The sequence below is a fragment of the Saimiri boliviensis genome, chromosome 10, assembly GCF_048565385.1.
Source record: "Saimiri boliviensis isolate mSaiBol1 chromosome 10, mSaiBol1.pri, whole genome shotgun sequence".
Classification (NCBI taxonomy): Eukaryota; Metazoa; Chordata; class Mammalia; order Primates; family Cebidae; genus Saimiri; species Saimiri boliviensis.
In genome coordinates, this window is record NC_133458.1 from 96025849 (window position 1) to 96044242 (window position 18394).

An 18394-nucleotide genomic window follows, 5' to 3' on the forward strand; every position below is an offset into this window, starting at 1 on the left:
GAAAAAATGCTCATCATCACTGGTTATTAGAGAAATGTAATTCAAAACCACATTGAGATACCATCTCACACCAGTTAAAATGGTGATCATTAAAAAATCTGGAGACAACAGATGCTGGAGAGGATGTGGAGAAATAGGAACACTTTTACACTGTTGGTGGGAGTGTAAATTAGTTCAGCCACTGTGGAAGACAGTGTGGCAATTCCTTAAAGACCTAGAAATAGAAATTCCATTTGACCCAGCAATCCCATTACTGAGTATATACCCAAAGGATTATAAATCGTTCTATTATAAAGACACATGCACACGCATATTCAACGTGGCACTGTTTACAATAGCAAAGACCTGGAACCAACCCAAATACCCATCAATGATAGACTGGACAATTAAAATGTGGCACATACACACCATGGGATACTATGCAGCCATAAAAAATGATGAGTTTGTGTCCTTTGTAGGGACACGGATGAACCTGGAAACCATCATTCTCAGCAAACTGACACAAGAACAGAAAACCAAACACTGCATGTTCTCACTCATAGGTGGGTGTTTAACAATGAGAACACATGGACACAGGGAGGGGAGCATCACACACTGGGGTCCATTGAGGGTGGCTATGGGAGGGATAGTGGGAGAGAGGGTGGGGAAGAGATAACATGGGGAGAAATGTCAGGTATACGTGATGGAAAAATGGTGGCAACAAACCACCTTGCCATGAATGTACCTGTGCAACAATCCTGAATGCTCTGCACATGTACCCCAGAATCTAAAGTACAATAAAACAACAACAACAAAAAATATATATATACCTACTATGTACCCACAAAAGTTACAAATAAAAAATGTAAATCAGCTGTAAAAATAATAAAATGAGCAAGAATAAGCAGATACAGGAAATGTAGTAAGTAGATACAGAATTAGCCCTAAATTAAGTGATGATACATGAACAATAATCTAAAATATTGTAAGATGAATACATTGAAAATGGTTAAAGAGACAAAAGAATAGAAACTATAACAAAAGAATAAAAACATAAAACAGATGAAGTTGAAAATGAGCATACTTTTTTAAAGCCAGTTAAATTACATATTGAATGAACTGATTAAACAGAAAATGGGCCTTTACTGAAGAGGTAAATCTGAGAGAATGAACCAGAAAGCAAGACAGAGATTCTAACAAAGGGAGCAAACCAGGAAGGTGTGAGATGTGAGAAGCAAAGAAAGAAACTCAAAATTAGGAAGGAAACAGAGAGACTTTTGAGAACGAGGGTAAAAGGAGATCCCAGGAGGGTAATTGTGTATTAAGCATGGAGGGTGAACAGTCCAGACTGGTCACTGTGTGATTAGAGACAGACACTGAGGATGCCACCACCATGTCTTCTGCTGCCGCACCATCTGATGACATGCTCCACCAGAACAAGCCCACCAAGCAACACTCAAAATCCAGGAAAAAAAGAACCCAGCTCAAGGAATTCCCAGGAGAAGGCTGTGCAGCAGGCCAGAGAAAGGTGTTTGGGGGTGATGCTTCCAAGGAAACCAAAATGCTGCATGTATATTATTGATGTGATTGAACTTGTAGAAAAAAAATACCAAGAAGCCATTCTAAGTTGTGAAAGACTTAGAAATAGGGACAAAGATAAGTAAACTGAAAGAAAAAAAAAAAAGACATCATTAACTTCAAAAAAAGAAAAAAAAGTAAACATACATTTACACACTATGGTGCTTAGCCTGAGCAATATTTGCATGGGTACAGCAATATAAACATAGAATAGTCAATTAAGCAAAGGTTCTAATATTCTCTGTTGGGATTATGGGAGAAGAGAGGCAGAAGTTGTGGTGGGATGAGAAGACTAAATTCTTAAATATCGTTAAAGAATGTTTACAGAATGGCTAATATTGTAAATCCAAAGAAAGCATGGCACACAAGTAATTTAGAAATTTGCAAATATGCAAATGCCAGAAATAAAAAGCTAAAATTGTTGGAAGTAATGACAGAAGACTGAGGGTAAGGATGAGGAGAAACCCCTATAATTTGCTCCAAGCCCTTCAATAACATTTGACTCTGAAACGTATGTGTATAATTTTTAAAAAATTTTTTTTGAAAATAAAACAACGTTATGTTGTCTGCAAAAGCAGAGACACGACACTCCTGTTGCTTTCCTCCTTCTGGTATGATTCAGTGAGGCAAGTTATGTTCTGAGATTCCAGGAACTAATGGAGCAGTGCATATTAAACATATTCCCTGGCTTGTGCCCCAGCTACAGCCTGGTGGTGACCTTACTTCTAAGGATTTTGTCTTGCAATTTGTTAATCCTTGTCTTGTAACATTGCTTTCAAGCTTGACTGAGCACACTTCCTTCTGTAGCTACAGGTAATGCAATTTTTGTGCTGAAAGTATAAAGAGCATTCTTGAATCGCATACAGAAAACTTCTGCTTAATTGTTGCGCTGCTGAAAACAGATTCATAGCAAATTGTTGTATATTCAATATTGCAGTACATTTTAACATTATGTTCTTGGAGGTTGGGGGGGAACTAGCCCAAACTGCAATAATGACTGTTCTGTAAGACTTTCTACCGTTACTTCCAAAGAGCACTTAGAATGAATTGATTTGTAGAGTTTGTTCACATAATTTTCCCACACACCCAATGAAAGACATAGTCAAAGAGAATGGACATTTACTATTGCCTATTATGTGTCAGGTACTGCGCTAGGGAGTTTAATAAATGCATTATGTACTTTAATCATGGCAACCACCCAGAAAAGTAGATGGTATCATACCCACTTTACAGATAAGGAAACCAGAGCCTAAAGATATTAAGTAATTTTCCCACAGCCACACAGCTAGTAATTCAAACCAACCATCTAGTCTTTTCACACACACAAAAAAAAGTATGTAATTACAATTCCTACAGTTAATTTGAGCCTTGTTTTGGGTGCCCTATGATTCCATAGGGCTTAATACTTAATCAGCCACATATGACTTAGCATTATTTTCAGTGAGAAATTTAGAAGACAATGACCTCCTAGAATTTTGAAAATACTACTATTTCTTTTGATGTAATAGCGTTTATACTAACAAATGTTTATTAATCTGGTGAAGAACTAAAGGCAGCATGAGATTTAAATATCCATATTAGAAGAACACCATATCGGAGCAGAGTAATGCACACCTAACCAACCTAACTCCACCTCTTCTGGTCCTTTAACTGTAGACAAATTGCTTCAATGTTCACAGATAAAACAGCAACACTCGTAGTTCCTATTTCTCATGGTATCTCTGGCCATTAAAATGGGAAGCCCATCATAAGAATTCAAAATGTAATATTATAATCAAAGGTCTATCTATGCAGCTAAAGCATCTCCTCTCCTTATGTAAGCACAATTACTCCAAATGTATGAGCCTGAGGCTAGGTGAGAGTGCACAGTAAGAGATTCACCTGTGGTAGCACTGAGCCAAGGTGAGCTCCCAAAACTTTGCTGAGCCTCCCCTGACAGCCTGTGACTTAGGAAAGCCGCCATGTTTTAAGGCTTGCCAGCTATGTCCATCTGACATTGGCCTTGATACAGGTTAGGAAACCAAAAGATTCACTTCCTGCATCATGTTACCCTTCCATCAGATATCGACCTTCCACCTGTGCATGTGACGTAATGTGCTGACACATCGACAAACCACAAGAGAGAAAATAAGACCTGGCAAACGGAGCATAACCAAATCAGTGCTTTGAAAAGGGTTATTAACAGCAGCAGATAGCAGGTCACCTTCTAAAAGAGCTAGGTTATCCCAGCTCTGACCTGGAACCAGGTGACCAGCTAGAGAACATTGCCTTGAAGGGTAACACATGACTTCTACTCACATCAGTGATTTTCTAACAACTAACAAAGCTGAATTATCTTTGTTTTCTGAGAGAGTCTGGACATGTGAAGCCCTCCAAATCATTCATTGATTCCCTAAGTATAATGTTTAAGAAAATCTCCATAGCCATTCTCTGATATTTAATTATTCTGCCCCATCTGTATCCTACCACCCAACTTTATCTCCTTCAAAGGCATTACAAATGATAATGTTCTTCCATTGTGGTAAAAACAAAAACAAAAATGTATCAGATACTCTGGTCTATGTGCTATACTCACATTTCAGAATTAAAGAAAATCAAGCTATTATTACATGTAATGCAATTGGAATTGTATGTCATTGCCACTTTTATTTATTACATTTCCTTTTACAAGTCAGTAGTGTTATAATCAATGAAGCATTCACCTGTATGCATTATATGGTAACTCATTCAACAATACTGGAAACCATTATTGCTGGGTGCCACACCAGGTGCTCAAGATTCATTAGTGAGATGTCTTAGCACTCATGGGGAAACACATAGCACAGTGATTAGTTAGGTCCCTGGATTCAGAAGCCAGTCTTTCTGGGGTCTAATGCTGGTCCTGAAGCTTCCCAGCTGTGTGATCTTAGGAACGTAAAGTAAGTTCTTGATGTCTCAGTTTCCTCATCTATTATAATAATAGTGTCTGTTTCATAGGGCTTTTAGGAAAATTAAATGAGTTAATATTTACCTTATGTTTTATTATGTTTACAGTTTATCATGGAGCTGTACTTGATATATAGGAAGCATCATGTAAACGATCATTAAATAAAATGAAACTCACTTCTTAGTGAGGGAGTGTCATAATAAATAGTAAATGAATAAGATTATAGTCAATAGGACAAACCAAGAAAACCATTTACGATATAATTAAAACACACTCATTTCTGTCAGTGGCCGGCTAGGTTATGTGGATGAATTATCCTGCTGAAAACAATTGGGCACAGAAACAACTCCAGTTTTGACAGTCCCTGGAGCATAAGGGACCAAGTCAAACCCAAGGTTAACCAAAACTAGATTAATAAGAGATTCTCCTAAATCAGGGTGTGGGCAAACCAGAAGTAAACCATACCTAGATCCTCCCACAGGACTGCATGGACAGTTAAGTCACTTTGGCACAAAAAAGATCTGGAGGTTGTTGGGGAGGGAAAAATGAATGGACTGATCCCTGGAGGGTGTGACTATGGGCTAGCAATGCTCCTATGGATTGGTTGTTTTGTTCAAGAAATGTCAAGCCATGAACTTAGTCTGTTCACGTCTGGTAACTCCCCTGACCTCTTGAAAATCCTTTCTAGACTTAAGCTATACGAACCTAAGTCACCTCCGTCTTAGGCCTTACATTTTCCAAAAATAATTTTTAAAGTATAATGAGGAACACACAATAGCATCCAGGAATATCAAGAAACAAGACCCTCTGAGTGGAAACTGGCAGGAAAAAAAAACCAGATCGAAGAAACACCTTCAAAGACTTGAGATTTTTGAATTATCAGCCAAAGATTATAAAACAACTGTGTTCAGTATGTTTGAAGTTTAAAAATACAAGTTTAAAAATATCTTCAAGGAAAAGTATAATGTCCTAATATATTTGAAATAAAACTAGACAGAACATTTAGAAAAGTTACAATGTATGAATTAATGAAAGGATTTAACAGATGTTCAGATGCAGCAGAACAGAGAATTAATGAATTGTCACATAGAACAGAAAGAATTCTCCAGAATGCATCAGAGAAGGCAAAAAATGAAAAAGAGTAGGTTAAGAAGCAAGGTGGGATAGACTGAGAAGGTATAAAAAAATATCTAATTGGGATTCCAGAAAGAGAAAAAAAAGAGGCCAGGCTGGGTGGCTCACGCCTGTAATCCCAACACTGTGGGAGACCAAGGCTAATAGATCACTTGATCCCAGGAGATCAAGACCAGTCTGGGCAACATGGCAAAATCCAGTCTCTACAAAAAGTACAAAAAACTAGCCAGGCATGGTGGCTTGTGCCTGTAGTCCCAGCTACTCGTGAGGCTGAGGTGGGAAGATCACCTGAGCCCAGGAGGTCGAGGCTGCAGTGAGCCATGATAGTGCCACTACACTCTAGTCTGGGTGAAAGAGTGAGACTCTGTCTCAAAAAAAGAATAGAACAGAATGGGGCAGAGAGTATGTTTGAAGAGATAATAGCTGAGAATTTTCTCAAACTTAAATAAGAAGCATATCATCCACAGCTGGGAGACCATTGCAGCAGCAGAGGAACAGAATCCAGAGAATGGAGAAGAGGAGGAAAAAGAAAGGAAAGCAGTTGGTTCTCATGGAATGGTCAGAAATTACTGATTCAAACTTTCTTTCAAAATGTGAAAATAAACGCAAAATTTTTAGGACTGACATCAAGCAGCCCTTTCTCCAACTGGACAGATATGTCTTGGCTGGGGAGTAAAAAGACACTCTTGGGACCTGTGTTATATTTGAAGAAAATGTTGAACATGTGGATACAGAAGGCAAGATAGAACACGGTGCTAAAATACAATTGCAATACAGGGAAGAAGTCAGCACGGCAAGAACTCTTCTGACAGAGGAGTTGGGAGGAGAGAACAGACTAGGGGGTACAGCTGCAAATCAAGGATAAGGATTTCTTCTCTAGACTGGACATAATTTGTAGCTTTCTATATAAAAATCAAGATGAAGAAGTGGTAGCTTCAGCCTGAGATAAACCTTTGGAATTGGAAGAAAGATCCAAATGCAAGACAGTTCAAACCTGAGTTGTGAACAGGAGAAGCTGCTGCACATGGACACAGAGGATTCTGGTCCTCTTCATGACATCCCTTCTGAGACAGAAGGTTCTGTGTTTACAGAAACTCAAGATGCTGCCTTAGAAATCACTCCTAGATGAGGGCTAGGTGCAGTGGCTCATGCCTGTAGTCCCAGCACTTTGGGAGGCCGAGGCAGGCAGATCATGGGGTCAAAGGATTGAGACTATCCTGGCCAACATTGTGAAACTCTGTCTCTACTAAAAATACAAAAATTACCTGGGCATGGTGGCATATGCCTGTAGTCCCAGCTACTTGCAGAAGAATTGCTTGAACCCAGGGCTGCAGTGAGCTGAGATCATACCACTGCATTCCAGCTGTATAGCTTTCAATTGTTCACTATTTTATTGTGGTTAGCTATATACACATATCCAGTCTCATCACAGCTTGTTAAGAATCACTCGGGACCAGACATGAATTGAATTTTTAAAAATTCATCTTAAATGACTTTAGGAACACTTCTCGGATGAGTCCTTTAAATTCAAGGTTTTACTAAGATAAGTACCTAAGTTTCCTATTGTTACAAATGACCATAAACTTCCTGACTGAAAACAACAAAATGTATCATCATAGTTTTGAAGGTTGGAAATCTGACACGGGTCTTACCTGAGCTAAATTCAAGGTGATAACAGGGCTGCATTCCTTTATGGAGGCTGGAGGCAGGGTAGGGAACATAAATCCATTTCCTTGCTTACTCAGTTGTTGGCAGAATTCAATTATTTGCAGTTGAAGAATCAAAGTCCTGTTTCCTTGCTGTCTGCCAGCTGAGGGCCAATTCTAGCTTCCGGAGGCTGCCTGCATTCCTTGGCTTATGGTTCCCTTCTCTTAAGAGCTAGCAATGGTGGGTCATGTCCCCTTTCCTGTTACTTCCTCATCATACCTCTCTCTGACCTACCTTTTGTCTTCCATTCCACTTTTTTTTTTTTTTTTTTTTGAGATGGAGTTTCGCTCTTGTTACCCAGGCTGGAGTGCTATGGCGCGATCTCGGCTCACCGCAACCTCCGCCTCCTGGGTTCAGGCAATTCTCCTGCCTCAGCCTCCTGAGTGGCTGGGATTACAGGCATGCGCCACCATGCCCAGCTAATTTTTTGTATTTTTAGTAGAGACGGGGTTTCACCATGTTGACCAGGATGGTCTCGATCTCTTCACCTCGTGATCCACCCGCCTCGGCCTCCCAAAGTGCTGGGATTACAGGCTTGAGCCACCGCGCCCGGCCCATTCCACTTTTAAAGGTGCATTTGATTATGATTATATTGGGCTCACTTGGATAATCTTTATATTTTCAGGTTTATAACCTTAATTCCATCTGTAAAGTTTCTTTTGCTATATAATTTAACATATACAGGCATAAAACTAGGGAGTGGGGCATGGGAATCTTTTGAGAGACCACTTTTTAGTTTACTAACTACACTATGTATTTTATCTAGAAACAGAAAAAGAATTTTGAAGTACTTAAAGATAAAGGTACAATTCCTAATAGTTCAGCTGTCAATTCTCTTTTTCCACTTGAGAAAGATGGCTGGAATTCAACTGTAATCATGATTTCATTTGGGGAAGTAACCTAAATCTGTCACAATTTGTATTTTTTAAGTAAATTACTCACAAATATACTTTGTTATAGGTTGAGCTATATGAAATTGTCAATATTTGTATCTGACTATAAAACACAGAAATTTGACCTAGTTTAGCCTAGGTGAAATTAATAGCTAAAATACACCTTCCGTTGATTACTTCTCACAATTAATGGAGATGTAAGTCTTTGAACAGGTTAGAGGACTAATGTGCTGGAGAAGAAATTTTTTTCTTCAAAAAGTTTTGTATTTAATTGTAAAACAGCTTACCTTGATAAAAAGCATTTTCAAATCATAAGCACATCTCTCTTCCCAGTTTTTATATGACTTTTTTAGCCTCAGCTTTGTATTAGTCTATTCTCACAGTACTAATAAAGATATACCTGAGACTGGGTAATTTATAAAGAAAAAGAGGTTTGATGGACTCACAGTTCCATATGGCTGGGGAGGCCTCACAATCACGGTGGAAGGTGAAAGAAGGGCAAAGGCACATCTTACACGGCAGCAGGCAAGAGAGTATGCGCAGAGGAACTGTCCTGTATAAAACCATCAGCTCCCATGAGACTTATTCACAATCATAAGAACAGCACAGGAAAAACCCACTGCAATTCAATTACCTCCCACCAGGTCCTTCCCATGACACGTGGGGATTATAGGAGCTAAAAGTCAAGATGAGATTTAGGTGCGGACACAGCCAAATCATATCAACAATTTATTTATTTATTTATTTTTGAGAGAGAGTTGGTCTCACTGTGTCATCTGGGCTGGAGTGCAGTGGTGCCATCATAGCTCACTGAAGCCTTAAACTCTTGGATTCAAGCAATCTTCCTGCTTTGGCCTCTCAAGTAGCTGAGAACTATAGGTACATGCCATCATGCCAGCTAATTTTTTCTTTTTCTTTTTTTCTTTTCCTGTAGAGACAGGATTTTACTATGTTGCCCAAGCTGGTCTTGAACTCCTCACCTCAAGCAATCCTCCCACCTCAGCCTCCCAAAGCTCTGGGATTACAAGCTTGACCCACTATGCCCAGTCTAGTGTCAGCATTTAATAAAAATCTATTGTTCTCACCATATAAATATAGAGGAGAAACTGCTAACTGCCTGATTCAATTATCTGTTCTTTTTGTCTTTGTAACAGAATGCCACAACTTATTCAGATTAGCAATGTGCCCAGCTTTCCCCATAGATCCAAGTGGCCATATGACTAAGTTCTGGCCGTTGACATGCAATTAGAAGTGTTGGGCCAGGCCCAGTGGCTCACACCTGTAATCTCAACACTTTGGGAGGTCAAGATGAATGGATCGCTTGAGCTCACAAGTTCAAGACCAGCCTAGGCAACATGGCAAAACTTTGTCTCTACAAAAATGTACAAACCATATCCAGGCATGGTGATGTATGCCTGTAGTTCCAGCTTTTCTGGAGGCTGAGGTAGAAGGATTGCTTGAGCCTAGCAGGTTGAGGCTGCAGTAAGCTGTGCTCGTACCACTGCACTACAGCCTGTGCAAGAGTGAGACTCTGCCTCAAAAAAACGTAAAAATAAAAAAATAAGAAGTGTTGAGTGATGCTTCCAGGATGTTTCCTTAAACTTAAAGGCATAAGAGAAAGCAGGTAGGCTCATCTTCTCTTTCTTCCTGCTAGAACATGCATGTGGTGGCTACAACTCCAGCAGGATTCTTGGACTTTAAAGCAACCTTGGAAATAAAGCCTTGGGTGGCAGAGCAGCAGGATAGAAGACTGGGTCCCGATTCTGTGAGACTGCCCTGGACTGCTCTGAGTAAATGGTTAACAAAACCCTTTCTCTTCCCCGGTAAAAGGACCTTGAGTTTACCATTCATCATTTCTCTGGACACCTACTAGGCAAGGTAATAATGGAATGTCAATTGTGATACTAGGCAATACTGTTTATGATTAAAGATGATCCCTTATTGGTAAACTGTATCTGGACTGTGACACATACTGTAAGTGCCCATCTTAAAACATGAGTTTTGGGATCCGTACGTGCAGTGTTCTTTATTGCACAGATTCCTGGAAGTTACAGTCATGAGCTGCCTCAACAGGTATTAGTTCTGATGGAGCATGAAGCTTCCAAGCCAGGTGGCTTCTGCACCCACCCGGGTGATCCTGTTTCCTTATACCTGAGCTGACACTTGGCAGGCTGGACACTTAAAGCCTCTTGCTGAAATAAGCTTCATGCTGCCACGTTGTTGTGCTGTTTCTTGTTCTGTACCTTGCTAAGTGAACAGGGTTTCAGATTGGATTCCACAAGGCTGATTGGGTCCCCTGAGTGGCACTGTCGTTCTAAACCTGTGACTACTGCTGCTGCTCAGGCACAAAAGCCATTGCCACTGATTACCTCTGACCTTTTATATGAGAGAGATATGACCTACTCTCTTAAGTCACTCCGTAATAGCCAAATTTAATCCTAATTGTTACATATGTGTTTGTAAAAATATGAAAAATACTAAAAATTAGACCAGGTACAGTAGCTCATCCCTGTAATCCCAACAGTTTGAGAGGCCAAGGTGGGACAATTGCTTGAGGCCAGGAGTTCAAGACCAGCTGGGTAACACAGCAAGACACCTGTGTTAAAACATACTGTTTTTTTAAAAAAACAAAGTATGAAGAAGTGCAAGATTCTTGAAATTTGTAATTTTGCAAAAGAAACTGATCTATACTATAATGTACTTCTACTTTAAGTTGAAGAAGATAATAAAGCCTTAAATTCTGAAGAGGAAAAAAAAGCAGCATATAATCCTGAACAGTATAAAAATAAAAAGAAATCCATACTTGGATACATTACAGTGATACTAAAGAAAACCCAAGTCAAGGAGAAAAAAAATCTTAATAGCAGCAGAGGGGAAAAAAATAAAAAGTACCAGCCACCTTCAAAAAAGGAACAGATTGACAGCTGACCTCTCAGCAGAAATAATGTAAGCCTAAAGACAGTAAAATGATGTATATTCAATGTCCTAAAATAACTGCCTACCTAAAATTCTATATACAACAAAAATATCATACCAGAATTATGGCAAAATAGCAGACAACAGCTAAAAAGAGCTCACCAACAGCCGATCCTCACTTCAAGAAAATCTGAAGGATGTATTTCAGAGAGAAGTATTCTCAGATATAAACAGTGAGATACAAGAAGGAACAAACAGCAAAAATAGAATAAATGTAAACCACCGAAAACAGAACAGCAATCTCCACTAAATAATAACACGACAGAAGTGCCATATAGTTTGGCTGGGGTGAGGGAATTATCAAGGAAGGTTTTGCTGAGAGTGACAGAAGTCAGTGTGGCTGGAGGGGAAGGGAAGAATGAGGTGGGGCTGAAGAATTAGGTTATATAGGGCATATATAATTATATAGGGCTTTGTGAATCATGTCAGTACTTTAGCCCACATGCAAGGGAGCACCGTTGTGGGGTTATAAGCAAGGAGGTAATTTTAAATGGTTACTCTGGGTACCACAAGGTTGAAGCAGGGCAAAAGTGGATAGAGGGTTTCAAGTTAGGTTGCTTTTGTGTGTGTGTGTGGTTGCAATTGGGAGACGATGATAATTTAGATTACAGAGGACCTATGGAAATGGAAGGTGGTAGTTGGATGCAAGAGGCATTTTTTTTTTTTTTTTTGAGACGCAGTTTCGCTCTTGTTACCCAGGCTGGAGTGCTATGGCGCGATCTCGGCTCACCGCAACCTCCACCTCCTGGGTTCAGGCAATTCTCCTGCCTCAGCCTCCTGAGTAGCTGGGATTACAGGCACGCACCACCATGCCCAGCTGATTGTTTTGTATTTTTAGTAGAGACGGGGTTTCACCATGTTGACCAGGATGGTCTCGATCTCCTGACCTCAGGATCCACCCGCCTCAGCCTCCCAAAGTGCTGGGATTACAGGCGTGAGCCACTGCACCCGGCCCTCTTGTATTTTTTTTAATAGAGATTGGGGTTTCACCACGTTGTCCAGGCAGGTCTCAAATACCTGGGCTCAAGCAATCCTTCCACCTCAGCCTCCCAAAGTGCTGGGATTACAGACATGAGCTACTGCGCCTGCCCCATTCATTCTTTACACACCGTTGCTCGACATTTAACCGTAAATCTTACCATGTTACTCCTCTTCAGTGGATTGAGGTCCCGAATGGTTTGGCCACACCCACCTCTCCAGCTTCAGCTCCCTCTCCTCACTCAGATCACCTGCTCTTTGCCTCTCAAGAAACCTCAGTTTCTTCACACCTCCAAGTTGCCCGTGCTATTTCCTCCATCTGAAATGCTCACCTGTTCCACATCTCAACTATCTCTCCTCGGCTTTCAAATCTCCCCTTAAATGTCCTCCCTGTATGCAAGGGTTTATAAGATGTTGTCATTAAGTTCGAAGTTGTTGAATATAAATAATCTTTTTTTAAATTTCAGCAGTTAATAGAGGTTCATTTATTAGTAAAACATTGACCCTTTTGTTAAAATCACACTTGAAGAGCCAATTGGCAGAATTTATTTTCTTTTCCAAAATTTTTTGTTCTTTCACCCATATGCTCAACCAACAATGCAAAAACCCAGCTCCATAGCTTCCTACTGGTGATGACGCCTCAGACAAGAGCACTCCTCTATGATTCAATGTTATCTGTAAAGTAATGGCACTATGATAAATTGTCCCATTCTCCCCTCAAAGTTGGTGGCCTGCCTTTGTTCAATCCTGGTGCTGTGATGGAATGCTTATGCTCTAAAACTAATTCCAAGAAATATATAAAAATGCACGACTTTCAAATACCCTATGCTGTGCTTATCATAAAAATTCAAAGAATCCCAAACTAAAAAGTAAATCATATATTCATATTTTTATCTTTCACAAATTGAAATATTCTATAACATTTTTTCTACTAATTCTATACTGCAAATTACTTGAGTTAGGCAATACGTCTTTCACTACTTTTTGGTTTTTTTAAAGACAGTCTCTCGCTCTGTCGTCCAGGCTGGAGTGCAGTGGCAGGATCTCCGCTCACTGCAACCTCCACGTCCCAGGTTCAAGTGATTCTCATGCCTCAGCCTCCCCAGTAGCTGAACTACTCAAAAAATCTCAATTTCTTTACACCTCCAAGTTGTTCCACATGCTATTTCTTCTATCTGAAATGGTCACTCATTCTGCATCTCAGCTAATCTCTCCTCAGCTGGGACTACTCAAGAAACCACCGCCACCACCCACCACCACGTGCCCCACCATGCCGGCCTAATGTTTGCTTTCTTTTTTTTTTCCCCAGTAGAGGCAGTGTTTTGTCATATTGACGAGGTTGGTCTCAAACGACTGGCCTCATGTGTTCCACCCCACCCCCTGCGCCCCCACCAAAGTGCTAGGGTTACAGGCTTAAGCCAGCTCACGCCACTGTCTTTCACTGCTTTTATACTGCAAAAAGTTTTCACAACAAAGATGCTCAGTTGCTCCATACCCAGCCCTTCAGAGGAGTTATGCTTGTATATGAGCTCAAGGAACATCAAAATAGATTTTGAAAAAGAAGAGAATCCTGGAAGACGAAGCAAGCTGCACCTCTGCCTTCATTAGTGAAAATGCCCTTTGCCAGTATCTTTACGTCAAACGAATAAAAAGCACTCCTGTGCGACCAGGAGTACAATCCCCTGGTTTGCTTCCTGCAGGGGACTGGGCTGGATTTACGCTGCCCTAGTGGGGTGACTGTCCATGGACTTCTAGGCCAGAAAGAAGGAAATTCATATCCTCACTGAGTCATGTTAAAAGACCCAGGCTGGCAGGCTGTGTGGAAGCTAGAGGCAGACCTCCTGGGTTCCAACCCTGCTCTGCCACGTACCAGACAGGCAACTCGGAGCAACCATTTAACTTTCCCGTGCGAGGATTTCCTCGCCTGTCGAGTGAGTATAATATAATAATAATAATAATACCTACCTCCTAGGGTTGCTGTGAGAAGTAAAAGACTTAATCCACAGAAGGCGCCTGTAATGGCGCCTGGCTGGCACACAGCGAACTTGTCAATAATGTTACAGCCTTTCAACTAAGGGCACCTGAAACTCGCAAACATTTTGCCCAGGTGTGAATTCGCTCCCGTGAGTTACAACACTTGGAATCCCCCGACCCGCAAGAGGGAAAAGAAATCCGGGATGAGGCCAAGGGAAAGCTGCTGGGTCAACTTTTAGCCAGCAGAGCCCAGCTACAGTGCCGGCCTCCCGGTCTCAGGTCTCCCCCGTTTCTTCTCAAGGAGCCGCTCGCGGGAGCGGCGCGGCACAGCTTTTCTCCAATCAGACACCTCAAGGCTGGCGCCACGTCTGCGACCTGATCCAATCTCCTCCCCCGGAGGGAGGGAACGCGAAGTTCCTACCTGCACCTGTGGCAGCGGTGACCGCCTCCTGGGTTATTATTTTTTTTCTCCCCCACCTGCCCCAGGGTTCTGGTTTCCCGAATCACTTGGCGAAAAACCAGCAGGTGGGCAGATGTCTTTTTCGAATTCCTACCGACGCGCAGGCAAGTTCGATGCGCCAGAGTCAACAGCCAGGGTCCCATCTCTCAGCTGACTCCCAGGCGGTGCTAGCAGGGAAGAGGGACGCGCCGGAGAATGAAACACTACTAGCCGGGAAAGCCGGCCTGGACCTTCACCCGGAGCAGCAAGTCTGGCAGCCCCTCGCAGCCGCCCCCTCCGACCAGAACAGACAACGCTGCGAGCCCCGGGCTTCCGCCGCAGCGTGCAGAAATTGGATGTGCCAAAGGAGACTACCAGCAGCACTTGATTTAGCTGGGCTGCGGGCATTCCGACCCGCACACTTTCCAGAAGCCTGATCTCTCCAAGTCCGCGCCCAGGGAGGGACTCGAGTCCCGGCTTCCAGGTTGACCCGAGCGCGCTCCCTTAGTGCTCTCGGCCGCGTTCACCGCGCGGGGCCTCCAGGTCGTGTGAAGTCCAAGCAGGTGAGCAACTGGGGGTGGTTCTGCGTCCGCTGAGACAGAGCCTGGCGCCGGGGGTCACCCTGGGGTGCTGCCCGGTGCCTCCCAGGTCCCCGCCTCCCGGCGCCTTTAGAGAGGCTGCAAACCACGGACGCTCCAGGACTGCGTTTTCTGTGCTTTTGCGTAATTTGCCATCTTTTCCTTGCGCGATTCATACAAAGCCCTTCCGCGCTCACAAAGTTAATTGTGAAGAAGAAAATGCAGGTCAGAGGCCAGAAAGCAGCATCAGGACACCCAACCACCATTGCTACTAAATGACTTGGAAATAGGGGTTGCTTTTCCGATCTGCAAAGTAGGAGGGAATGGGATGTTCGCAGGCGCAGTAGGTAATTGTGCCTGAGGGTGTGGGTGCCTTTTGTACCGAAGGAACTTTTGGCCTTTTTTTTTTTCTTGTATTGTTTTCAAGTCGCTGCCCGAGTGTGTCCTCAGGGCATCCTGGGGAGGAGCCGGTGCCGCTGTTTCGGGGCGCAGCCCAGGCTGCCCCGCAGCCTCGCCGCCTCCCCGCCTCCCGTAGGCGATCAGACTTCCTCTCCCTGGCGGTTCCGGGAGAAGAACCTCCTACAACAAACACCGCTGAAGTTTCCCTCGCCAGCGCGTTCGCCAATCCCAGGAGCGCCCGGCGCGTGGGCTGGGAAGGAGCCGAGTGGAAAGCTGGAAGTGAGCCGCGGTGCAGGCGAATCCTGCGCGTTGCTGTTGGCAGCGCCCAAGAGACCCCGCACGGAAAGTGGGCTGAGAGTCTCGCTTGCGGCACCAGCACCTAAGGGCTCAGAAGGGGCCTTGCGCTCCGCAGGGGGTGGGGGTGTCTTAGAAGCTCAGGGAAGAAGCGCATTGTTGCGGAGTTCCTGGTTGCGTTCTTTCTCCTTGGGAGGAGGGAAATGCACAAGGAAAAAAAGAGAAGCCTTTAATTTGTAACTGAAATTCTCCAGAGTTCAGAATTGTGTCGTACAGGCTTCGTGCATATTTTAATACAAAACTAAGGAGAGAGGCCATTTGATACTTGGCTTCTTCTCAACCGTCGGCCGGGGGCGACTTCAAAAAGACATGAGATTGGGCTCTGGGTAACAAAATGAAGAATTCGGATGGCGGTTTTCAAGGGAAGTTAAGTCTAGACATGCTTCTTTGAAAGTCACAAGGCAGAAGTGGTTAAAAGCAGAATTTAAATGATGCAAAACAAAAATATCATAAGCTTGTTCTTCTCTCCTACTGGGTTATAAATTCTCCGAAGTATCTCATCGAAAAGGCTGCTGGGATGAAAGTCTATGGGGGCAAATCTTGGAGGGAAGTTTCATGACTGTTTGCCATGGACTAATTAAGCCTCGCTGGTTCTTCCGTAGAGAGGACGTACTTGGTTCCCAGCGCCCTCCTCCCAGGTGCTCATCCAAAGGGAGGCCACTCTGGGCCGGATGGGTCACCTTTGGGCGTCCATTTTCAGTCAGGCAGTGTGGACAGGGCGGGTCATTTTCCCTCTAGACGGGTTGATCCAGATAGCCGGGAACGTCCCCTAGATCCCCCCACCCCCTCCCCGCGCATGCTGACCACTGCATTGCACTTCCCCTGAAGGCAAGGCGAAGGTTGAAGCCAAAGAGTTCAAGGCTCAGCCTGGAGACCAGGTGGTGGCGCCCTGTAAGACACTTTCACCAGCACCCTCTGGGACGCAGTGGAGCCGACTGTGGGCTTCGTGGCTCGGGGGTTGGGTCACTCCGACCCCAGCCGATCCGGTGCCAGACGGAGCACAAGGGAGGAAGTGGGACTCGGGGGCACGTGACTTCAACCCAGTAACCACGTTTTGTTTCCTTCCCCCAGTACAGGCCGCTCCCTGGGCACCCACCCCGCAGCCCACCTGGTACAAGCCAGGAAAGGGGTGGAGTTAACTGCGGAGACCAAGTGGAGAGAGGGACCGCTTTGGCCCTTCCATCCGGGTGCCCAGAGCCCCTAGGCCCTCCGGCCATGGCTGACAGCTGCGGTGCAGGCAGCTCCGGCCCCTGGTGGAAATCGCTCACAAACAGCAGGAAGAAAAGCAAGGAAGCCGCGGTGGGGGTGCAGCCTCCGGCCCAGCCTGCTCCCGGGGAGCCCACGCCACCTGCGCCGCCCAGCCCGGACTGGACCAGCAGCTCCCGAGAGAACCAGCCCCCCAATCTCCTTGGGGGCGCCGGCGAGCCCCCCAGGCCAGACAAGTTGTACGGGGACAAATCCGGTAACAGCCGCCGCAATTTGAAGATCTCGCGCTCCGGCCGCTTTAAAGAGAAGAGGAAAGTGCGTGCCACACTGCTCCCAGAGGGGGGCAGGTCCCCGGAGGAGGCGGGTTTCCCTGGTGACCCCCATGAAGATAAGCAATAGCCCCAGTAGCCTGCGAGCTCCAGGACTGTCTCTTTACCCAGCACTACTCCTAAACCCCCAGTTTCAAACCCGAGACTTCAGGCCTGCCCCTTACTTTTTCATAGACTATAGTAAGTTACATGTTGTCTCATTCCACCAAATTCATAATATTCACACAATGCCTTCATTTTATTTTTCTGGAAATTGAAGTGTCAATTGGGTTTTCAATATTTCATGACTCAAGGATGCATTAAATATTTATTTGTGGTAAGAGAAGATACCTGCCGCTGAGGAGGTTGGCATAATTATTTTTTCAAAAAGCTATTCTGGGGCCCTGGCCCCGGGCTCAGGTCCCAGCTTAGCTTGAACTCTGTAGCCTCTCAAATGAGGAAGGTGGCTGTTATTTAGGCCTGGAAAGCAAATCACATGCTATTATTAATGCCTGAGAAATGCACTTTAGGGGTACCTCCGTAGACTTACACCTTAAGTGAAGGAGTAGGGGAGGAAGAAGCATTCTTAGTAGAAGCATTTTAAAGTAAGGCAGGATTGCTTTTAATGTTAAACTATAAAACTGTACCGCCTATTTTAGTGTGGACTATTAAAACCGTTGCACTGTAAGACTTAAGGTGACGTTTGTGTTTTTTCCATTCCAAGAATGAAACCCATCATACTTAAAAGCAGGCATGCAAAGTCCGAGGTGACAGAGTTAATCATTTGCCATGCAACCTAGCAGTGACTGTTGGAAAGCTGCAGGGAAGAGAACATTTCTGGAAACCAGCAACACCTGGACTGGAACCTGTTAGCCAGATACCCCTATTTATCAGCCAAATTTGAGGAAGGGAAAGAGGTACCAATTCATTATTCCTAAATTCACCTTTTACTTCAGTGCATTTTC

At 43.7% G+C, this 18394-nt stretch overlaps 1 protein-coding gene and 1 long non-coding RNA gene across 3 annotated transcripts in view; one reads left to right on the forward strand and one right to left on the reverse strand.

Annotated features, from left to right (window-relative positions):
• LOC104652506 (uncharacterized) overlaps window positions 1-14649 on the reverse strand; it is a 72771-nt gene extending 58122 nt beyond the window's left edge. For both annotated transcript variants that reach the window (XR_012512247.1, XR_012512248.1), the window contains exons 1-2: window positions 14137-14649; window positions 8664-8770 (exon numbers count right to left, since the gene is read on the reverse strand). This is a non-coding gene — a long non-coding RNA (uncharacterized LOC104652506). The remainder of the gene's footprint in view (window positions 1-8663; window positions 8771-14136) is intronic.
• On the forward strand, window positions 14546-18124 carry PRR15 (proline rich 15). Its single transcript, XM_003935170.4, has 2 exons — window positions 14546-15147; window positions 16987-18124. The coding sequence occupies exon 2, from the start codon at window positions 17131-17133 to the stop codon at window positions 17518-17520; it is 390 nt and encodes a 129-aa protein (XP_003935219.1). The 5' UTR covers window positions 14546-15147; window positions 16987-17130; the 3' UTR covers window positions 17521-18124.
• The last annotated feature ends 270 nt before the right edge of the window (window positions 18125-18394 follow it).

Bases quoted from the DNA above. Each gene is read 5' to 3' on its own strand.
- PRR15 (XM_003935170.4), top strand. From the start codon at position 17,131: ATGGCTGACAGCTGCGGTGCAGGCAGCTCCGGCCCCTGGTGGAAATCG.